This window comes from Acanthopagrus latus, chromosome 17, assembly GCF_904848185.1.
Source record: "Acanthopagrus latus isolate v.2019 chromosome 17, fAcaLat1.1, whole genome shotgun sequence".
Taxonomy (NCBI): Eukaryota; Metazoa; Chordata; class Actinopteri; order Spariformes; family Sparidae; genus Acanthopagrus; species Acanthopagrus latus.
Genome location: NC_051055.1, coordinates 24,072,427 through 24,095,139, shown reverse-complemented (window position 1 = coordinate 24,095,139; position 22,713 = coordinate 24,072,427). Strand labels below are relative to the sequence as shown.

The 22,713-nt window shown below is 42.2% G+C and overlaps 1 protein-coding gene across 12 annotated transcripts in view; it reads left to right on the top strand.

Annotated features, from left to right (window-relative positions):
• The window catches only part of LOC119005994 (mannosyl-oligosaccharide 1,2-alpha-mannosidase IC), a 209,432-nt gene that overhangs the window by 143,755 nt on the left and 42,964 nt on the right, over nt 1-22,713 (top strand). For all 12 annotated transcript variants that reach the window (XM_037074254.1, XM_037074250.1, XM_037074259.1 and 9 more), the window contains one exon: nt 142-222. In XM_037074254.1, coding sequence (XP_036930149.1) covers nt 142-222 — 81 coding nt within the window. The remainder of the gene's footprint in view (nt 1-141; nt 223-22,713) is intronic.

Below are 22,713 nucleotides of genomic sequence, written 5' to 3'. Positions count from 1 at the left end.
CGGCTGAAGTAATAACGACAGATTATGATGACTTCAGCGTATTATTATTTGACATAACACCGCCGTGCTGCTTAAAGTCTGACTGAGGCCTCGGTTGAATATGACATTTGACAATTTGATCTCTCTCTCTCTGTTCAACAGAACGGCGAGGCATCACTCTTTGAGGTGAACATCCGTTACGTCGGCGGGTTGCTGTCGGCATACTACCTGACAGGAGAGGAGGTAAGATTAATAGATGTCTGTTATCCCTCGACTCTAGTGAGATCTGCTGCTTCCTTTATCCCCAACCTGCCCCGCAGTTTGAATGATGTGCAAGCTGCCTAAGACTGTCACTGCATTTGTGTATGTCAGCGTGTGTGCGTGTGTGTATGTGTGTCACCATAGAGCCCGATTTGCATCACAGGTTTTCTAACCACAACAACATTACTTCCTCACACAGTATACATAAGGCTCTTTGTTTTGAATTTGAATTACTTCCACTGAGATGGATAAGAGGAATTTTGATATTATATATTGTTGTGTGTTTCCACCTAAGTTGTGTTAAGGGTTGGGTACCTTCCACAGTTGAACCGATACCCTCCCAGAATTTGGTTCCCCTGGTTTGCTCTCCCAGGGGCACAAGAGCCACTGTAGAGTGGCATCGTTCGGTCACTGTAGACACCTCCAGTTTCCCAGTATTGCTGCGAACAACTATGACAGACAACATCAGCTCTTTATTAGTGTTGCTGCTGGCTTTGCATGCCTACATTGCCATTCAGGATCTTGTACAGTGTTGTACAGTTTTAATTTTAGTTTGGTTTTTTTTAGTTTTAAGTTTTTTGTTTTAACAGTTTCTCATTAACTATGTTCCAGCTAGAAATCCATAGACTAAAAACACAACAATTAAATCAAGTAGCTCAACCTTGCCAAGCCACATTCTGTCACACGCTCTGTTAATTGCTGAAAAATTAAAGTTTACATGGAGAAAAACAGAGAATACAGTCTGCTGCTAAAATCAATTCACTTTTTGGTTTTGGGTTTTATTTTTAGATGAACAACTACGGTGACACCACAGCAGCAAGCACTGATTAAATGCTTCACCACTCTCTGACAGGCTTCTTTGCCACGGCGCCGGCAGCAGTGGCTAATTTGTATTCTAGCATTTGAAGCCAAAATTTGACTTATAAGAAATAAAGTCAAAATAATTCTGGCGGTCTTGACATGAGACAATAGTGTAGTTAAGTCATCGAGGAGAGTCCTGTGCTTCTGTGTTAGGTCACAGTGAGGATATTGTTTAGAGAAATATGCTTCTACAGGCATCTGAAAAGGAGGAGGGAGGGGAGAGAAGTGTGATTTTAATGACCTTAATCCATTAACAGGGCCGTTAGTGGACCACACTCATTTATGAATTTGGGCTTTTTCAGCATTATTGCACATGTAATTTGCTCCGTCTCATAAAAGTTGAGAAACTAAACAGAAAATAATGAGCTCTAAGTACACATTGGTTTAAATGTGCCCTCATTGCATTATTGTTGCAGTATAAAAGCATTAAAGCGACAATATTTAAAGGCTCGGGATGAATAATCAGAACTGAAAGGTCATTTGCTTGGAATCTGGGAGACAGAGTGAACGTGAATTGCTTTTCTCTGCTTGAAGAACGACCACAGTTGTGTCCTTGAGGAAGCTGTGGTTGCAATGGACAGATATCAGGTGTGACGCTGTGAAACTTTATGAGTGTGAAGCTCGGGCCTTGCCAGAAAACGAAGCGCAGAGTGGTCTGTAAAGCCTTGGCTGGATAAATAAAGGTTTTAAAAAATTGCCTTTGACAACCACACAGCACAAACGGTCCAGTTCATTATCAGCACATTGTGAAGTCACTGGAGGTCAACGTGTCGCCGTAATGAGCATCTGCCTGTAGCAGCCTCCTGGAGCGTACACTCGACATACACTGCAGTTTGTTCTCTCTCTCTATCCAAGAGGCTCAAATCTGTGCAGAAGCAGCATTAATGGAGAAAGGATCCGGTGACATATGAACACTCAGGTCTGCGTAATGGACATTGATTTGCAGGCCGAGCGAGTTGAGGGGGAGAGCAGCATAAAATCATCTGCCGCTGCTGGATGAGTGAAATATGAATACATTGTCGGGGCCGAATATATTGTTGAATCCATTATTCCGCATTTGCGTGCCATTAATGCCATGCAGAAAATGTTCTATTTTATTCACTGGTCCATGGACGTTACTATATATGGCAGTCATAATGACATTTTCCTAATCGCTGTGTGCGTGAGTGTGCAAGGAAAGAGTGTATCACCCATGAAGTTCACTCTTATCTTGCTGTGCTTTGCTTATCATGTCTGGGCAAAGAAAGTCTCTGCTGTTGATATTGACAGTGTTCGTCGCGGTTGGAGCTGAACTTTATATGTTATAAACATTGACAAACAAGTATTAACAAGATGAAGAACAAGCTTTTTTTACTGTAATAGATAGGGTTGTGTAGGTTCCCAGTTAGCTGTTCAAGCTTAAACTGGTTTGAGTTAAAAAAAAAAAAAAACTTTGCACAATGGCTTTGAATGACAGCTGCTAATCCTGTGATAACAGAGAACTGACCACACAGCTAATTAACACCTAGGGAGATATAAGGCTCATCACTTACCAGCAACATTCAGTGTACAGACAATCTGCTCCCACAAATGGACTTTTCTGTCTCGGTTATGGGAACTTCTGTCTGATAAAGCTCAGGACAGACAGACAAAGCCCAAACACGCTTCGCCTCAATTTTCTGGATGACCAGGGCGACGGGTGAAGAGTCCTGACAAATCTGATATGTGATTCGTTGCTTGAAAAAGAGCGACGGTGACACAACCAGCGCCTTACTGAAAAGTTGCAAAATGTTCAGTTCATTATATTTCATTGCAGGCAATTGACAAAAAGTGCTGGCAGTCAGAAAAAAAGGTTATGTGGACCTTTTTTGGATCTTGTTGTTAATACAAACTTAACACATCAGTTTCAAATGAAAAGCCCTCTAACGTTTCAGTGGAAAGCTATCCCGCCGTCTCCTGTCAACTCTTTTATTGTGAAACATTTGCTGGAACATGTTGAGGAAAACTCAAAGACTTGCGAGGTTCCCATATACAGGCACTTGACATGTAGCTATTGCCATGGTCATTATTTTGATGTTAAACTTTAGAAGAAGAAAAGTTGAATGGTTATTGTGAGAAATAGGAAACACAGTTGTCCTGATGGATTGTGATGCTGATAGACTTCCATTCATGGGCTGTCTATGTCCTAGTCAGGAGCAGCTGAGTCACTGTCTGGTCCAATTTTGGCTTTTTATCATCCCAGTCATCCCAAAATGTTCACATCAACTCAAATCTGGTAATAAATCCAGGGACAGTTGTGTCGTTGCTCCATTTCATTCACTTTTAATTGAGGAACAACTCGAAATGAGCTCAACACACCTCAGATGACGTGCACGCCTAGTTACAAAATGACTGCTCATAAATCTGGGCTGTCATCACTTATTACAGATTGGAAGATAGCATTCTTACCAGTTCATTGTTACGAATGGGATTTTTAATATTGTATCATTTGAATTTATACTCAATTAAAAGTTTCATAGCTTTTTAAACCAGCCAAAATGAAACATGCAAATGCACCAGTTCCTTTTGTTTGCCCTGATTTCTTCCTCTCAGTACACCAGATTAAAGCTGTGATTAGTTTTGCCGTTCATCTCTTTTTGCTCACTGAGTTTTGTTGAGATGATTGCGGTTCTTTTTCTCGGTTTGGACTTTCTTACCATTTATAGTAAAGCACAATCTTTCTTGTGAGATGGAGCACACCATCCCAGTTTCTTGACAGACGTATCAATACCCTTTACCCCGGTGCAGTTATCCATCACAAGGCTCAGTTGTGTGCTTTACGTGAAGGGTCCCTGAGAAGCGAGATTTATGGCTACCTGATCCCCCTCCCCTCGACCCCCCTCCCCTTATTAGGGAGTCTGCTGCTCCATCCGAATGATAAAACCCACAGATTGAAGGTCTGTCGCTGCTGCAGGGACTTAAATCAACCGCGATACAGTGTGGGAGACTATTACCAGATTGTGGATCCAGTTTGACCAGAGGACATTGGGCAGCTGGTGCCGCTGTAAATGATTGCTTGGGAGCGGGTGATGATAATGGCTCCTTGCGGGATGCAGTTTGCTGGCGAAGTGCTTGGAGCAGAACAGGAGCAACACCTGACCATTAATAACCTCCTGTTGTTTTGACCGTGTATGTGTGTGTGTATTTTTGTGTTTGTGTGTGCACTGTTTTTATGTGTGTTTTCTTGGACCCCCAGAAGGATCATGGTTATTCTTTATGGAAGCAGTCCCCAGGTGAAATGTCTTGTTCAAACCGGTCCGGTCACTGTCACCCCGGCTCGTTGTGCCGGTGTTGCATCATTCACCGTCACACACTCCCAGTTGGGCCAAATGGAGCCAACAGAAGTGGCAATTACTGAAGAGCAGGTGTTAGGTGTGTGTGTGTCCGAATATGATGTGACTTCTTGTGTGGCCATTTGTGTAATCTTTTGAGTTGCATTACTATTTCTCATTGGCGTTGCTGTTGGATCGCCATAAGATACCATTTATATAGAACTTTTGCAAACTAGTGTCATAAATGTTTCGATCAGATAATCAGACGTTGAAGTCGATGCTGCTCCAATAATGTTTCCCTTCATTGGTCCAACCGTTTTCAAGGAAGTAAGAAACAGTAAAACTGCATCCTGTTTTGCCTGACTCACTGTAGATTCTGTGGTTGCCATGGTCACACAGTAAGCCATAGTGAAAAGCCATCATGAACTCTGAATGCAAATGAATGCGGTCGCCCTCCCCTGTCCTCGCTGCTGCTGAGGTGGCGGCGACACACATCCACGGTTTTGTCAGATCTTTATATCTGACGTCTTAAATGCTTTTGTTGGAGCATTATTTTTTTTTACGAAGGCTGTTTTGTCATTGTTGATTTGTTAATTTAGCTTTAGTGCAGTCAGTTAACTTCATTATGTTAGCTGTCAGAGGCTAATGTGTCGCTAATTCGAAGTAACTGTTAAATTAAAGGTGGGCAGACTGTTGTGTTTTATGTGCTCTTTATTTTTACTCTCATGGACTTAACTTCCTGTTTGGCCTTACTGTTTTAGTTTTAGTTTTTTTTCTCTGATCATACTATGTTTCTTGTTAACATGAGGGATAATCTAACTAAACTAATAGTCTAATCCAATTTTGATAGGTGAATCCAATTTCCTCATTACTCTACTAATTGTATTACTACTGTAGCTACTGAGTTTACTTATACCTAAACATTTGAATGGATCCATTGCCAGTGACTCCCAAAGCAACATGAGTGTTACAGCGTAGCTTCACAAGCAACAGGTATACCGGACCTTTGTGGTACGCTCACAGTTTGGTTAGTTTTTAAGCATGAAAACTACTTTAACACCTAACTCAACATCATGATTCATCTTAAGATATATGTGTTTCTCCACATATTTCATACTTGTTTGTGTAGTTTTTCTTGAATGTTCCCTCATCTTAATTTTATTGTGGCAAGGGTTAGCAGTTTGTGTGCAGTTGTGTGTCTTTTTCTGCACACACTGCACACAGTATATCTGTATTAGCATGTGTATCTTCTCAGGTGCTCGTGCATATTCAGCGTGCCCTTACCTTCACCTCTATATAAGAACATGCGTGTTTGTATGTCAGCTCGACCTCAATTTCTCCATGGAGTGTGTTTCATTTGTCATTGTCCATTTATATGCATATGAATGTGTGTGGTGGTGAGACCTTGTTGTCTTATCCCCTTCCCATAGCAAGAACATAGAACGGTGGAGGATGAGTGGTAGAGAGGGGGGGATTCAATCAGGCTTGTGTGAAAATTGCCCGCAGGCTGAGCTGAAGCAGCAGGGAGAGGGAGAGGCAGCAGCCGGCAGAGGGGAAGAAAGACGTGTGTTCATATGCTCATCAGCAAGAGGAAGGAGGAGATGAAGGGTGAGAGAGAGAGAGGGTGTTGGGAGAGGTGAGGAAGACAGATGTCGGAGATCGGCGAAGGTGAAACTTGAACTAAAAGCGTCCAGATAAACTAATTTATCCCTGGTAGTACAGTGATTCTCTCATACAAAATAATAAAACAATCAAATTATTTTTTTGATATCAAAGAAGAAGAAAAAAGTTCCATTACTGTTTTTGTCATGTGGTTTTAGTGTTTTTCATTTCCTGTTTTATGTTGAAATCCTTCTCCTTGTGTTTCACATTTCCTGTCTTTGTCTTTTTCCCACCTGTTTCTTTTGTTAACTGAATATTTAAGTCTGTGTTTTTGCTTCACTCTGTTGGTTCTGTTGGTTTCCTGTGTTTCATCGTGTGTCCTCTCCGTGTTCCTGCTCTTGTTCCCCTTGGCCTTTATGGTTTGATCTTAGTTTTTGTATTTGTCTGTAGTTCTGTCTTGGAGTCTCTTCAACCTGTTTGTTCACTGCATTTAGATGCTTGGGGGTATTTTAGCTTTGTTAATAAAATTTGCCTTTTGTTGTTTGTTTGACTTGCTTGCCTCTGTGTCTTGCGTTGGTTTTGGCTGGATAAAGACCAAACTTTTACAGTTGGCTGCTCTCAACAGCAAGAGTTCGCAGGATTGAAAAAATCCTATAGCCAGTTTGAACCGTATTTGCACGGCGTTGGTGTGAAGATGCAACTCAGTCTGGAGATTTCATTGTTGGATATTTGTTGTCAGGGCCTCTCGCTGCCTTCTTGGTTCCCCAAAATTCATAATTCATTTCTTAGCCTTTCAACTGGGGATGCACAGCACAGACATTTTGAGGGGCCGTTACTCTAACTTGAAAAGAAATATCCTAACCCAGCTGCCAACTTGAGAACACTCACCCAAGCTAACGGGCTGTTGCTCAGTCTTGTGCACATTTTTGAGTTTAGTTTATTTATTTTTTTATTTGTTGATTTTTTTTCTTAAGATCCCCATTACCAACAGCTTTGCTACAGGCTTTCTTCCTGTGTTCCTTGAACCATTACCAGTTGGCAATGTTTAAAGTGATTAATCTCCTGTGTGGGCGAATTAATAAAAGGGTTCAATATTGCACTTTCAAACTGAGGCCGACAGTGCTAAAAATATCTAAGTGGAGATCAGACAAATTGAATCACAAAGTTCTGTCACGAGGACGCAACTGTGATGTGAGGTTTTTGTGCACAGGATGGATTTGTGGGGGAAATACAACATCATTATCACTCTGTTGTACTAATAAACTGTTCTCAATTTAGACATTTCTTTTCCCAAACCCACCAGTTTCCTTCCTTTTATTGCATAAGTATGTCATCTACCAGCATGCAGTGTGGTGATGAAATAGTTATGTAGCCAACAGCTTTAATAATACAGGGCGGCTGTGGCTCAGCAGGTAGAGGTGTTGTCAAGAGTCATCTTTTAATGTCAGGATCGATAGCGTGATCCCTGGCTCCTCGTGTCCGCATGGCAAAGTGTCCTTGGAGGCTTTAAATCTTGCATTGCTCTCGATGGCTTGACCAGTGACTCACATGGTAAGTCGCTGCCACTGGTGAGTGAATGGGTGAACGAGAGGTGAGATTGTAAAGCACTTTGGAAGAGTAAAGGCAGTCGATTTAATAAGAGTGGAAGGTAAGACTAAAATGCAGAAAGAACTGCATGACTTCACAGTAAAAGTCTGGGAAAAGATGGAGATTGGTCCCCTCCATGGTGGCGGGGTTGTTTGGTCAGCAGCCAGGTAGAACTGTGAGTATGCTTCCCTCAAAATCTCACGCAATCTCTCAGCTGCAGTTCTGCTGTTTTTAAGAGGAGAAGGATCCTGCAGCAGGTGATGATGGACAGCTGTCAATCCCCACAGAGGTGGGTACACATGTTTTATTTATAGATATAAGCAGCCGTAGACTGAATCCAACTCTAGAGGTAGATGGAATGTATTCTGTTGTTGGTTTATTAAGGAAAACAGTCGAATGGTACAAACATTGTAGAAGAGATCAAGATCATAATCCAGACTGTCACGTGAGCTACAGGAATTCTCATTTTTTTACATTTCACTTTGTGGTCAAAAGAACAGAATTGAAGGAATGTGTCTATAAAAAGGGAAAAGGAAGGACCCCCACACTCCCCCTCTAATTGGTCCTCTCTCATGTGTGACGGAACCATTTCTGCCCATGAAAGATGCACAGAGGCAAAGAAGAAGAAAGACAGACAGATGCAGGGGGGGAAGAGTCAGGAGGAGAGGGTTAAGAGGCAAACAGGCAGAAACGGAAAGCACGCAAGACAAAGTGAGGAGGAGAAAGGAAAATGCAAAGCCAGAGTGGGAGACTGGGAAAAGAAAATTATAATGATAGCATGAAGGAGAAGAGAGGAAAAGACAGAAAGGAGTCTTGAGGAGAGAGACTGTGGTGAGAGAGCGAGAGAAGGTATATTTTCCTGCTGTTGGCATGTGAAGGATTAGGTGTCATTGTTGCAGTCATTGGTAGCATCCACGCTATGAACTTTATTTTACAAAATCTATCAAGCTAACAAAGCAAGGTCAGAACACTCTAAAAATACACTTTCTGCTTGACTACTCATATCAAGGCTTAGTTTTCCTTAAAATTGAAATGCTGCAGCTGTTCTCCTTGAAGGGAAATAAACACTTTTCATATCTTGTTACCTGCTTATTTCCATTCTGGGTCAATCACACACATCCATACCTGCTACCACTTCTTCAGTCTCCCTTGATTTTGCATGAGTCTAAGATGAAGGAAGAACTGTTGGTGAACTTTAAAGTTAAAACCTACGAATCTAACCTTTTCTAGTTTAGAGCACAATAGCTGAACACTAAAGTACTGTGACATTCCGGTTTGTTTTTCTTTCTCTACCGAAGTGCATGAACCCGAATTTTTGTTTATGGCCGGTGGGTCTCGTTTTAAAACCTGGTGGCATTGTGTAAATACCATAGGTTCAGATATTTGTCTGTGAGGGAGCGTGGTGGGTGAGGGGTGCAGTGTTGTGAGCACCAGTCCATGTTGTTTTCCCTCTAATTTGGGTGACCCACTTCTGTCTTCAAATATGGTTTTATTTTGGGCCATAACAGGGGAGAGCACTCGCAGACTCGCAGCCAAATATCACCCATATCACATTGAGAAAAATGCAGGAAACTGTTAAATTCCTCTCAGAAGTGACAGCTTCTTTATTCATCTCCATTCGGGTGCTTTTCTCCCTGTCACAGCATTATTAAGTCACATCATTAAGTGCCGTGGGGAAACTCAGTTGTGATGTTAGTTTGCAGTGCGTGCCGCATGCATTAAACGGAGGCGCAGAGTTTGTTCTCAGACTGAACGGTTTGACCTTTACTCGCCTTGCTTGAGAGGATCATGCGAAGCAAATTAATATTCATGACACAGCTAATAACCGGCATGTCTTAAGACTCAATCACAACCCGATACGCCGGATGAATATGAAAATCTTCTGCCCCTGCACGTCTGTTTTTCTCTCCGAGTCTCTCGTTCCTCCAGCGCCTCCAGAAACATTTCCAACTCCCCTGGTAGCTTCTGTAGCTGGATTCAAATTGGATTATACTGTATAAGATTTTTTTCCTGTTCCTGTTATGATAAATGCAACATGAACATCGTATGAAATTGATATATTGAAATTTAAATACATCCAGTGCAGTGTGTGTGGTGGAGCTTGTGCACAAGTGAAGTTGCATTTCTGTTGGGGGGCACACCCGAGCCTTTTTTTTTTTTTCGTGACCGTGCCTGTTTTTTTTTTTAAATTGTGTGACTGGCTTAAATCTGTTGACTTCACCACACTGAAGTGGGAGGAACAGCACAGAGAAACTGCAGTGCTGATTTGGAGTCGAGGATTTATGGGGATTTCTGCTGCCCACCTGCTATGGCACAATCATGTACTATCCAAATTTCCGTGGATTAAACAGTGTGTTCATGAAAGACATGTTGGGCCAAGTTGAGTCAAACAAGAAACTCATTTTACATACATGTTGTGTCTGTCATTGGCATTAAAATTATCTTATATGGACAGAGTCATCCGGTCTGAAAAGTGTCTCAAACCTGCATTCTTTCTAATTACCAGCAGGGGGTGACTTCACCAATTTAAAAAAAAAAAATGCGTGTAAACTTATGAGAAAATTACCCTACATCTCACTTAATTTCTTACCTCATTTCTTGACCATTATTTCCACCTGAGAAAATATTAGGCTCTCCAAATACCACCATTATGATTAATGATATTTTCCTCTTCCTGCTCTGCACATCTATTTCCTGATAGTTCCTGTTTTGAGCAACATATCTGGTGTTTATATTCTTTTAGTTATACAATAGACAATAAACAATAAAGATAATAAACCAGGGTGTGCTTGTGGGCATGGCTAACTTGTGGTTAACAAGTCGCTACCACAGCCTGTACTTGGGTTCTTGGTCATATCCAATCAGGATATCCTCCCAAGCTCTGCCTTCTCATCCAAATATCTCAACAACTGGCTCCCGAAAAACAAGATGGCCACACCTGTCATGTCAAACGGTCATCCACAAAGCAATGGGTGACATCACAGAGTGTTCACACATCATTATAATGAGCAAACATACAGTTTAAGGAGCTGAGCCTCTTCTTTGGATGATGGAAACCTTATTGCCCTGCAGCCAGTAAGGTCTCCATCAATCCATCGTCCCGTCTGTGTGAGTCTTTATGCTTGAAGACTTAAACTGTTTCTAAATTAAGCATTGAACATTTCACTTTGTACCAGAACAACATCAAACATGTCCTTTAAGCTAATTGAATTTGCGAATATATTGCATAATACACTCACTGCTGGTTCTTCACCTCCCACTCAGGATGAACATTAGAGGTACGCAAAGTGCTATTTGCTGCATCATGACTGATGCCAGGCCCCTGCTACACCTCCTGCTAATGTTTCCTCCTAATTTGACCTAATTTCCCACTGTGCTGCAGTTGCACCGGTCGCCGATGGTCACAGTATCATCCAAATGTCAGCTGCCGGGCCGTATGCACCTGCACCGTGCAGCACCGACTGTGTGCTTTGTGCAAATGTGACCTGAATACATTCTCCTCCGCAAGCATCTGGGTGCAGTTATGTCCTTTTCATCTGTTTTTACTTGGTTCAGAGGGACTGTGGTTTGGGATCTCTGCCTTCTCTTCCTGCAGATTTGTAACTTGCAATCGGAATTCTTTCTGAATTTGTAAACCAGGAAATTTACTGTGATTATAGAGTTTCTCTTAATCAAAAGACGTAAGTAGCACTCGGTCATGACCACTACTGCTAATGTAAATCCATCGGCAGAAATGTTCAAGGATGAGGTAATGTTTAAAAAGTTTTAGTTGTGTTAAGTTCTGCCACGGTTGCTGACTTCCTTTCTCACTCTCTGACGCTCCTGTAAGTTATACTGACAGGCTGCAGAATGAAACATTGTTATCTTGAGTACAATTATGGATTTCTTTGGGTTTGAACATTGTTGAAAACATCTGAGATAATTTAAGTGCACAATTCAACAAACCATACAAACAAAGGTTTAGTTATTTTTACACATTTAAACACAGAAATGATTAAAATCATATGTCTAGGCAGCCAATGACGGCCCTTTGCGTCTGTCTGCTGCTATTAATCTCCTTCCCATCGCCCACTGCAGCAGACGGCAACAGAAAAATGATATCATCCTCCCTGGTCTGACCGAGCATCCTAGTGGAAAGGGTTAGGTTGTAGTGGAGATAGATTTATGCCAGGTGATTTTTTTTTTTCTCACAGTACAGTCAGTTACTGTATACACAGAGCCAATTGGAATAAATCTGAGCCTCGGTGGTTCAGCCGGCGCTGATATGCATCAGGGTGTGCAGGGAGAGAGGATCACTTTTCAGCCATCCTTTGCAGAGAGACAGGATATACTCTCCTGCCAGCTGAAGGGTACAGTGCCTTTTCTGACACCCCATCCCCCCATCGCACCGGCTGCCTCTTACATAAGCCGCGCTGAAAGGCAAAGAAAAATGGGAATGGGAATATGAAGTCCAGGTGAAGTGGGAGATATATGGTTAGACAGTGCAGACGGGGAGGAATTGCAGATGGAGATGATATATTGTGTTGACGAAGCTGAATGTGTCTGTACAGGGGGGATTACATAAGTTGCACCTCCCGTGATTAAAAAGATGTGAATTTAATATTATTTGTGCCACCATGATCTCCGATGTCACCTGAAATATGTAAGAGTTTTACTTCAAATATTCGTATATGGTGATACTGACTGTAATTGTTCTGAGTGAGTGTTATTACCGTCTGTGTACGGTCTGTCTGACTCGGTCCAGACTGAAATATCTCAACAACCATTTGATGGATTGCCATAACATTTGGGACAGACATTCAAGAGCCCCACAGGATTAATTTAAATGACACTGGTGATCTCCTGACTTTTTCTTTAGTGGCCCCGTCATCAGGTCAGGTCAGAGAGGATGCTGGAGGAGTTACAGGCGACAAGGCTGCCGAACCGTCGACTGCAGTTCAAGTCTGCATTTCGGCATTTGTGTTTTGGCGAGTGTTAAACCACTGGATGTTTTTTTAAATGAGGGCCAACAGAGATTCAACATTTGTAAGCGTGACATCACTGGATATTTTTAAGGAGACCTCTGAACAATTTTCAGCGTGCTTGTGGTGACAAAAAAAACGATAGTTTGACGGGAAGTCCGAACATCTGCAGTTGTGTTTATGACACCAAAACAGGAATTTTAAGCCAACGAAGATGCTTCTCTAACGTCAAAGTAGTTTTTGTGTCCAAGTGTAACCAGTCCATAAGCACATCGTTATGAGGAATAGGAAATTGAACCTTAAGAACCATAAAGATACAACATAAAGAAACTAAAGAAAGTCGGTTATTGTTTTCTAACCATTAACTGTGTAACGTATTAATGTGTAACGTTACTATGTAAGCTCCTTCCGTATCGTATTGTCGTCCTCCATTTCCTTTAGCCGCAGCTTTACTTTGTGTTTAAAAACTAAACTAAGATGTTGAATAGAGACAACCTAGGTCTAGCTGCGTTGATTATTTATGGTGTCATACATTTTTTAGATACAACTCATTACCTTAGAGGCTTTATGATCTAACATGAACAGGCATTTTTCCTCTTAATTGCATCTGCAGCTCATGTCATATTAACTCACATTTCTCTAAATGCCACCGGGATTGCTAATCAAGGCAAGTGTTAGCTAATTAAGGAATTTTCCCGCTTTGCAAAATGAAAACTGGGATCCCAATTTACACAAAGCCTGCGAGTTCATACTGTAAGTCTGGCATCGCAATAGCTTTAACAGTGGAAAATAAATGAGTACAGTAAGTGTAAATGAGCCTGAGCTCGCACACCAGCCTGTTTGTGTCCTCTTCATTTACGTGTGTGTTCCGCTGCCTGTGTGTGAGCATCGGCTGCCTGTGCATTTTCTCTTTTTTTTTTCTTTTTTCTTTTTTTTTTTTTTTGCTGAAGTGGTCTTGGAAGCAATTTCATTTCCTCAGATCAAACCAGATCATCATAATCGCACAGTAACCTGCCGCTCTCTGTAGTCCCCGCCGCAGGCTTAGCCGTGAAAAGGAAAGCTCCCCTATCCCGAGCCCTCATTCTGCTCCTGTGTACAAACACATAATCCCATTTGTGCAGAGTTAAAATAACCGTGTGGCGCTCCACTCGTACACCTTTCAGTTTTATTATGGAATTAAGAGGCGCTGGGTAAGAACAACATCTCATAACCAGCAGCTCAGACGTCTCGCATTATAGCTTGTTCGAATGTTATATGCATCAGAGCGTTCGGCGTATTTAATATTTGTTTGGGTCGTGTACTGTCTGTTAATAATAACTCACCCAAAAATATCCGTCACTCAGCAGTAAGATATCTGCTTGTTTGTCAGAGCCGTGCGCCTGAAGATACGTTTCTTTGGCTGATTGAGTTATGACACAACTAAGAAAGCGAATTCTGTTTTTATGCCGCAAGAACAAACATTGTCGCCCTTGCTGCGTCCCCACCTTCCCTTCATACGTCTATTAGTTTGGTACTCCTCAATTAGTCTTTTTTTAGCTGTACATAACAACCTTGCAGGAGTAATTGGACTCGGTCTGGAAGAACTTTGGCAAAGTCCCAAATGAGCCCAAACCTCAATAGAAGCCATGTGGAGAGACTGATGAAATTTGGATGTTTTTTTTTTTTCTTTATTCACAAGGCTCTCCGGTCGGTAGAGACGTGACACAGGCCAGACAAATCAAATCCAGGGGATCATTAGGCTGTTCTTAATGATCTCAGCCGTGTGGCATCCAGGCCTTTTTCATTCAGACATTGCCATAGGGCCTTATTTATAAGCTTCTGCGCTCCTCACTGTCCATCAGCAATTAAAGGCGAGAAAGAGCCTTTTCTGGCCCCCGAGGACAAACGGAAGACGTATGAACAAAGTTCAAGTATTCAGTATAGACTTCTGACTGACAGGAGGCGCAAAGAAATGCAGCGCAAAAACAGTTTTTCAGCTTTCGAACATTTTTCTCCTTCACCTGAGGCAAGGATTTGTTTTGGGTGTTCCCTCGAAGACACAACAACTCAATCCAGTTAAAGGACGCCTGATCACTGCTTCGGAGCACCATACAGCGTTATTTAAGGGGTCAATGAGCTGGCTCTTCACAGTGAGGGTATCGATCCTGATGGCTTTGGCTCCAATCAATGCCTTCCTGGAAATAGAGAGAGAGTGTGTGTGTGTGTGTGTGTGTGTGTGTGTGTGTGTGTGTGTGTGTGTGTGTGTGTGTGTGTGTGTGTGTGTGTGTGTCTCTGGAGAGGTTTGGAAGCCTACGAGATGTATGCAGATCATGTAGTTTTGCAGTCAGCATAAAATAAAGCAAAGAAAAACAAGAAGTCCCCTGTTAGCAGCCACAGTTAAATAAAAGGCTGCGGCATCTGAATGCACTGAGCTCTGCACCGTCTGTTTTCTGTGATTTGTCTACTTCCCACCATGAGGTGATGAGTTGTGTTGAAGCCAGTATAACGTCAAGTGCACAGTTAGGATATGAAAAGAGCTCACAGCCAAACTGGCAGTGAATTTTAAGTTTTGCCAGGAGTCTTGCCTATATGGTTTTATTGAAGCTGAAAGGAAACAGAGAATAAATAGAAAAATCTGAATTGATAGCAAGTCTAAACACACAGACACACACACACAATGGCTCAAACTGCCAACAGGACATTGTGAATGCAAACAGTGTTCGCCCATAACGGCATTTTATTCAAAACAAGACCCCACGGAATTGGTATGGGCCGCAACCTCTCCAAACATGAGCAGGAGAGATAAACGCATGTGCCAGCGCCAGTTTGTACATCTTTGCTTGTGTGCGCGCACGTATTGTTTGTATACAAAACAAAAACTCTTCACCAAATACGAGAGGCGCAGCGCACTGAATATGATGTCCCACACTCCGGAAAACAACAACACGGTGTCACAAAGAGGAGACGGGGCGGTCGCAGCCTCGGAAACAAACAAGCCGGCGCGGCGCAGCGCAGATTGTTGACAGCTAAGTTGATTCAAAGTGAATTTTGGGTCAAGAGGAAAACTTGAGCTGCTCTGTTGCCTCAGAGGCAGCACGACAACAATATGAAAAATAGTCCAATTTTGTCTGGAAGACTAAGTCTATCTTGTTGAATTCCATTTCGGCTGATTAATGTCTCTGTGCCGTCCCCCAGCGCAGCGATACAGCACAAACTGCCATGCCTTTTTCAATTCCGGATGTAATTGAGTGTGTGTTTTTCATGGAGCTGCCGTGGCCATTAATTTAGCACATAAAAGCAACACATTAATTGCGGGACAGGTTAGGAAGCCTGCTCGCGGTAATCAATTAGATGATAAATAATGAATGGCAAAAAACGCAACCCGGGGAAATTCAATTATTTATCGTCGTCAACTCTTCCCCCGGAGTAACTTCCACATCTGTGTCACAGCTCAGATAAATTATTGGCATTGGCATTAACGTCTTCACCACAGACATCTGCAGGCAAACCACCAGCCACAATGCTCACGTTTACACATACATGGGTGCTGTGCGCGTTTGAATGCACGTTATCTGTCCGTCGCAGGAAGAGGCGGTAATTGATCTGTTTCTGAGCACTAAGTGCAACACAACAAGCTAATGGCCCGGGCCTCTTAGCAGTCATGCGAGCAGAGATTTCGCCACACTCCCCTCAGAGCAGATGATTGGGGAGGATGAATGGCCGCCAGGTCCGGGCCGACTGCTCCTCGCTCCTCCTCGCCGACAAATAGCCCCTTCCTGACTCAAATGTATCATTACGGCTGCAGTGCGTGTCCTTTTCGCTCACTGTGTGGGTAATGGAGCCCGATCTCGCAGCTGCTGAGACGTCCTTCAGCCGTCACTCAAAAAGAGTGTGTCCAGTCACTGTTCCTGGGAGATGCAATGATGATATACTGTCGAGTATAACAAAAAAAAAAAGGAAGAAAAAAACCTATATTGAGTTTATGCCAAAGTTCCAGTCATGACTTGCAACATCAAGTTTCCTCTGCTCAAACTCTGCTTTCACCTCCTTTTCGCTCTTTTTTAAAATCTAATTTCTGTCCCTTTTCTGTCCTCAGCTTTACGTGCTTTATCTTGGTTGTAGCATAAACTCCATCTCCCTGCCACCTGACTGCAAGGCTTCTCTCTCTCCACCCCCACCCCCCCTCTCCCTTTGTATTCTGGAATGGTGCTACTCTAAGCTGCACACAAAGTGAGCTTGCCCTGGGATAAAGGAGTCAGCTCACAAACTCCACCTGAGGTAGTTACGCTTCAGTGTGCGTCTGGAAAGAGGGGCCACAAACAGAGTGTTCCCCGCGGGCCTGTGGGAGAGTCTGTGTTCACAGCATGCTGCCGGCACGGGGAGTTCATACATCTTAGCGTTTGGGTGACGGAGTTCTTTCTCTCTGTCTTTCACTCCCTTCTCCGCCTCTGCAGGCGATTGAGGATCATATACAGTACACCACCAATCAAAACACCATGCCCGATGAACCGAGCCGGAGATATCGGTGCCCTCTGTCATTCCTTTTGCTCCCTTTCAGTCTTCACAATGACCATTTTTGTTGCAGTGTCTCTCGAAATCTGAGTTCATGGCCCTCGCGGCTGCAAGAGGCAGAACCATCCACACAGAAACTCTCCAGGGCTTTTTCAGTGAAAGCTTCCATCTGTACCCTGTTGATTAATAATAATCCAGTATGTAAATGAAATATTGTTCCTTTCCAACTCTTTTTTTTCCCCGTCTGCTATTAGGAACGTCATTGGTTCTTTTTCTCGCTCAGTTATGAAGGGGTAAGATTAAAGAATGGACTGCGATTTCCCAAGATCGATTGCTCTCAGGCGATTGCAAGTTTGAATTATGATTCCTCCTGTGAATTCATCCATTTGATATGATTCTCTGCATGAAATGCTCTTAATACCCACAATCCCATGGTGCAGTTAGGGACTTAAGGACGAGTATGACCAGCAGTTGACTGATGGCTAACCGCCACTGCTTCTGTCACGCAGCTTGTGTCGCACGGCTCAGGACCGGCCTGTATTATTGTTCTGCAGTCGATACCGTCGACGGGTGGTGTGACGAAGTCAGAGAGCACATTCAGATATGGCAAACGAGATCAAACTGTGATGGCTGGATAAAAACAAGCCCTACCTAGGAAAAACCAACGCTCGCGAAAATCAATCTTAAGTGTTTTACAGCTGTTCATTGCAACAGTCGCTGTCCAGGTTTTTGGAAATCCATTCGCCTATCACTCAGTCACTACCCACGGTCTGAGCTCAAAGTCTGCCTGCCCAGTCATGCAAGAAATACAATATCTGTGTGGTCTCGCTGTGCTTTATAATCCCAGGGAAAGACTGAAGTGTTCAGTATCATTTGCAGCTTCACAGTTACACATGCTCACGCAAGCCACAGCTCAGTGTGTTACACAAACAGGCGTGAACACGATAAAAACACTTATGTGTTTACAGCGTGTTGAAATGTATATAGATCATATACTGTACACGTGTAAGCTTATTGTGTAACTGTGAAGCTTATAATGTCAGAGAGGCGTTAATGCAATTTACTGAAGCCGTAGTTTGTGTTGTTTTTATACAGTGTTTTTAATGTAGACTGTAAATCACAGATTAAACTTCTGTTTTCCAACAAAAATGCGCAGAACACTAATCAGCTCCAGCTTCTTGGATGTGAAGATTTGCGACTTTTCATCTTCTTTTTAATTGTGTGATCGTAAACTAAGTAGATAGAACAAATATCAAGGCTGTGTTGGGCTTTATTAAACAGTAAGCCAATTCATCAAGGAGGTAACCATCAGATTATAACAACAACAACCATAATCACTAGTTACAGCCCTAATTTAAGGTATGTCAGTGTTTTAGTTATTAGTCCATACAGGTAAGAAGGATGTGTCTAAATGTGTGCGGTTAGACAGGAGGGGAAGCTTACAACATAATGCAAGGCTGTACACAACCCAGCCTACAGAACGGAGTCTTCACCAAAATCAAGTAGTGCAGCCTACATTTACTGTAGCTATTATGTTTTGCATGAATTTATGGATTATTAGACAACAGGGTCCCTGGGGACAGACATGTAACAACCCCAACCCCACCTAGATAAAGAGACACACCCTGATTGAAAGACTCAGTGTTTGTTAATGTGTTGTGTCCTTTTGTAATTGTTGTTGTTTTGGTTTTTTTGGTTTTTTTTTTTTACAGTTTCTTGTGTCTCTTAGTGATAATTTTTTGTATCTTTTTAGTTGTCTTGTGTCTTTAGTTTTATGAAGCTCTTTGTAGTTGTTTTGTGTCCTTTTGTGATAATCATCATCATCATACCTTGTAGTTGTGTCTTTAGTTTTTTGCATCTCTTTGTAGATGTTTCGCGTTTCTGTGATTGTCTTTTTGTTTTGTTTTTTGTGCCTTTTTGATACTTTTGAGTATCTGTGGTAGTTTTGTGTCATCTCAGTCACTTCTTCTCACCTCGTAGTCGTTTTATGCCTCTTTGCTGTACTTATTTTTCTCTTCGAGTCTACTTTTGTGTCTCTGTTGTTGTTTTGCGTCTCTTTTTGGTAATTTAGTCTCAATTTGTAGTCATGAGATTGACCGAGACAAAGAAATATGAACTGTCAAAATGAAATAGAAGGCTTGGCCCAGGGGCCCCCTGACACTGACTGTGCCTAGTAGGCTCATTCAGTAATTCATCCATGATTGCAGAGCTGTCAAACATCTGTTTACATTGGACTAATGTTGCTGTTACTGTGTCTATCCCCTCAGACGTCTGCGATATTTAGTGATTTCTCGGACTAAATAGCTTGTTTAATGTTTTTACACCCCTCATTTGTTCCTGTCTTGTTTTTCTTGCGGAGTCTTTTATTATTTGCTTTGCAGCTGTCGTCATTTCCCCATGTGGGTCATTAGTTGGATATTCCACCCCTGGGACCCGCCCAGTATGACCTGCTTTCTCCAACTGGGAGTTAATATGAACCTTTTATGTGAACATTTTAATGGCAGCTGCTCAGGTAAAGCAGAGAATTAGTCACTTACTGCCCTTGCTCAGACTATATTTAAGTCACGCTTGGAAACCCTCCTCAGTTGGAGAAAATGTGCTGCTGTATGTGCGTGACATTCATATCAGTCTACATTCTGCCTCCTTCTGTCCGCGGTAATGTCCAGGTGAAGATGAATGCTGACTTTACTAAAAAAGGATTTTTGTATTTGCACACTGAACCCATAACTCTCAGTAGGTTAGAAATAGGATTACGGCACATTCTGACAGTTGGGGGTGAAAGAGAGGTTGATATATTGGTTAATATGCGTGCAGACTTAAGCCAACAGTTCTGGGCCTGTTCCCAAGTAGAGAGGTGTGTAGATCAGGTATTAACTCTGCTGAAAGGCCAGAAGTGGTCTTTTCCTGGAAAGTAGGACAGCTGCCATATTTGCAGGAAGGTATTTTATCAGCAGGTGACAGTTGGTCAGGTGGAAGATGTCACACAGAGTGGGTGCAAATGAACTGAACCTCAACGTGTCAGGGCTCAGATTTAAAGACATCCATGTGTACGATGAAAGACCGAGCGCTGTGCATTGTTACTACTCCTATCTATTTATCTAGACTTCCATATGTGTAAGAGCCAGGATATTAAGAAACATGCTTTGAGGTCCCATTATTGATTCTTAAAGGGCAATTGCACCAATTTTACACATCAAAGTGTAGTTACAGATCTTGGGGCGTACTAATGCACATGTGATATAGGTATAAAGCCTTTTATGGCTCCAGAGGAAGCTGCATGTAATCTGATAAATTACTTCTAGTGATGTCACTGTAATGTAGGTGCCAGGTTATAAGGAAGAGGAATCATGGCATAAAGATCTGATATCTGTATCTGCTTTATCGATTTTGATCATTTGTTTTGAGCAACTGTCCATAATGAGTCCAATACTGTTATCGGAGCAGTGTGGATGGCTTTTGAAAACCGTGAGCCCACATTACCTAAAATGTATCTTAGCCACTCAGCTACATCACTGGAGACAGTTTATCAGATTACATGCAGCTTCCTCTGGAGCCACAAAACGCTTTATATTACTATTTTCCCTTAGGTAGTTGTACTGACTGCTAAGAACTTTGTTTTTTAAAATATGTGTGCTTAAAACTGCAGCCAGAACTTTACACAACATCAAATTGGAGATTTTCAGAAACAGGGAAAAGTGTTGCTTGCCTTGTTTGCCGGAACTGCATTTTAGTTTCTGTCATGTGTGCCTCTTCTTTTGTTCATCTTTTTATTCTACCGCTATTGCTCCTTGCAAAATGTCATTCTTATCTTGTGCAAAAAGCAATGTTCATTGCTTTTTCCTCGTGTTCTTCTTGTCAGTGACTAAGGCTGCAGGAAGCTCGAGCTCCTTCAGCAAATGAAGCCTTACAGTGTTCAAACAGAACACGGAGTTAATTTTTGGAGTCGGTGGAAACATGAGAACGGCAGAGGATGGACGAACCTGGAGGAAAGACATGTCTGTGCATAAATATTTCTCAAACAAAAAAGGGAATAATTCTAGCTGAATATTAGTGTGGTCTGTAAACACTTTGGCTTGAGTTACGTTTGCATCCTGTTTTGTTGTTCTTCCAGCTGCGGATACCTAACTGACTTAAGGTTTGTCCTCAACATATTTGTTCTCCTTTCCTTCCTTCCTATGATCTGCAACATAAAAACCAATAAGCAGAATAGGAAGTGATAAAATCTTTTTCCTCCTCTTTTCTGTTGTGGAGCAGCATCAGTCCAGTGGGCTTTGGTTTCCAGCTGCTGTTGGTCTGATTAGCACAGGGAACTCCATTAGGGGCTGCCGATCGTGGCCACTCAGCCATTACATGCCATCATGAGATACTTCCCATTTTGCCCATTTTCTGCCCCCCCCCCCATCAAATCACTCTGTTGTGGAGATGCAGTTGATCAGACTGGCAGAAGCTTTCACCATCCTCTGTCTCTCCATTATAGAGGCAGTCACACACAGAGCGACAGCTGATGTTTATTTTGAATATTGGTAGTTTATTCAGTTAATCATTTACTTTTTGATAGTTATACCTCACCTCAATTGTTTTCTGTATTCATTTTAATTGTTATATGTCTATCTCAATAATTTTTCTGGTTAAATGTAGGTTAAAAATAATCCTATATATTGCCACAAATAATGACAAATGGCCATCACAATTTTCTACGGCCCAGGATGAAATCTCAAGCCATCAGTGCAAAATCCAAAGAGGTTCAGTTTACAATGATATATAATGTTCGAGCAGAGACTGTTAACACAGGAGTCATTTAACGCAGCGTTTACAGCCGTCAAAACAACATTCATTTAAATGAATTTATTCCAAGTGGCTGAAGCAGAAATAATGAAGCTTTTCTTTCCCTCTTCAGTCCGTTTGTGAGGGACAGAGCAGATAATAGCAGATACACGTCTAGTGATCTGAGATAATGATGCTCATAATTCAAAATTAACTTTCTGTGGATCAAATGTTTGATTAATTGACCTACATACACACCTTTATTTTTGCCCAGACACAAAGTTTTTCTTAGTTCCATCGTCTTTCTCAACCTCAACCTCAACACACACACATCTACACACACTGTGGTAAGTGCCGCGGTGCTTTTCTGACATGAGCTTCCAACTGGAGCTGGCAGGTGTCAGTCAAATGTTCCCATTAAGATGGAAATGATGAATTCACTAAGCAGCAGGAAGTGTTTGACAGGGCAGCAGCCGGCTCAACCGCCTAACTCGGCCTGGCGCTGACATTTTCAATCAGTAAACAAGCCGCATCACTCCGCCGCAAACACCTGATTCATCTCGATCTGCATGTCTGTAACTTTTCCGCTTCAAAAGCTATAATTGGACAATTCGGAGTGCAGCTGTGGTCGAAATAATTGCGAGTGTAGCCATTGTGACGCTCTGCATTTTTATAATTACTGCAGCAAAAGCAGGATTCCTGCCACCAATTATCATAATGGTCACTGCTATTCCCAAAAGTACTGTATTTGTCTTAGAAATGTACATTAGCTGATGATCACGGCGAGTCCTCCTTCCTCTTCCTGTCTTGGTACAGCCCAGAGTTTCCATGGCGAACTGAAGGCGGAGCATCGTACAAGATTAAGGCAACCACACGCCGATTTACAGTGCGTATTTGTTTTCATGCCATTGAAAATG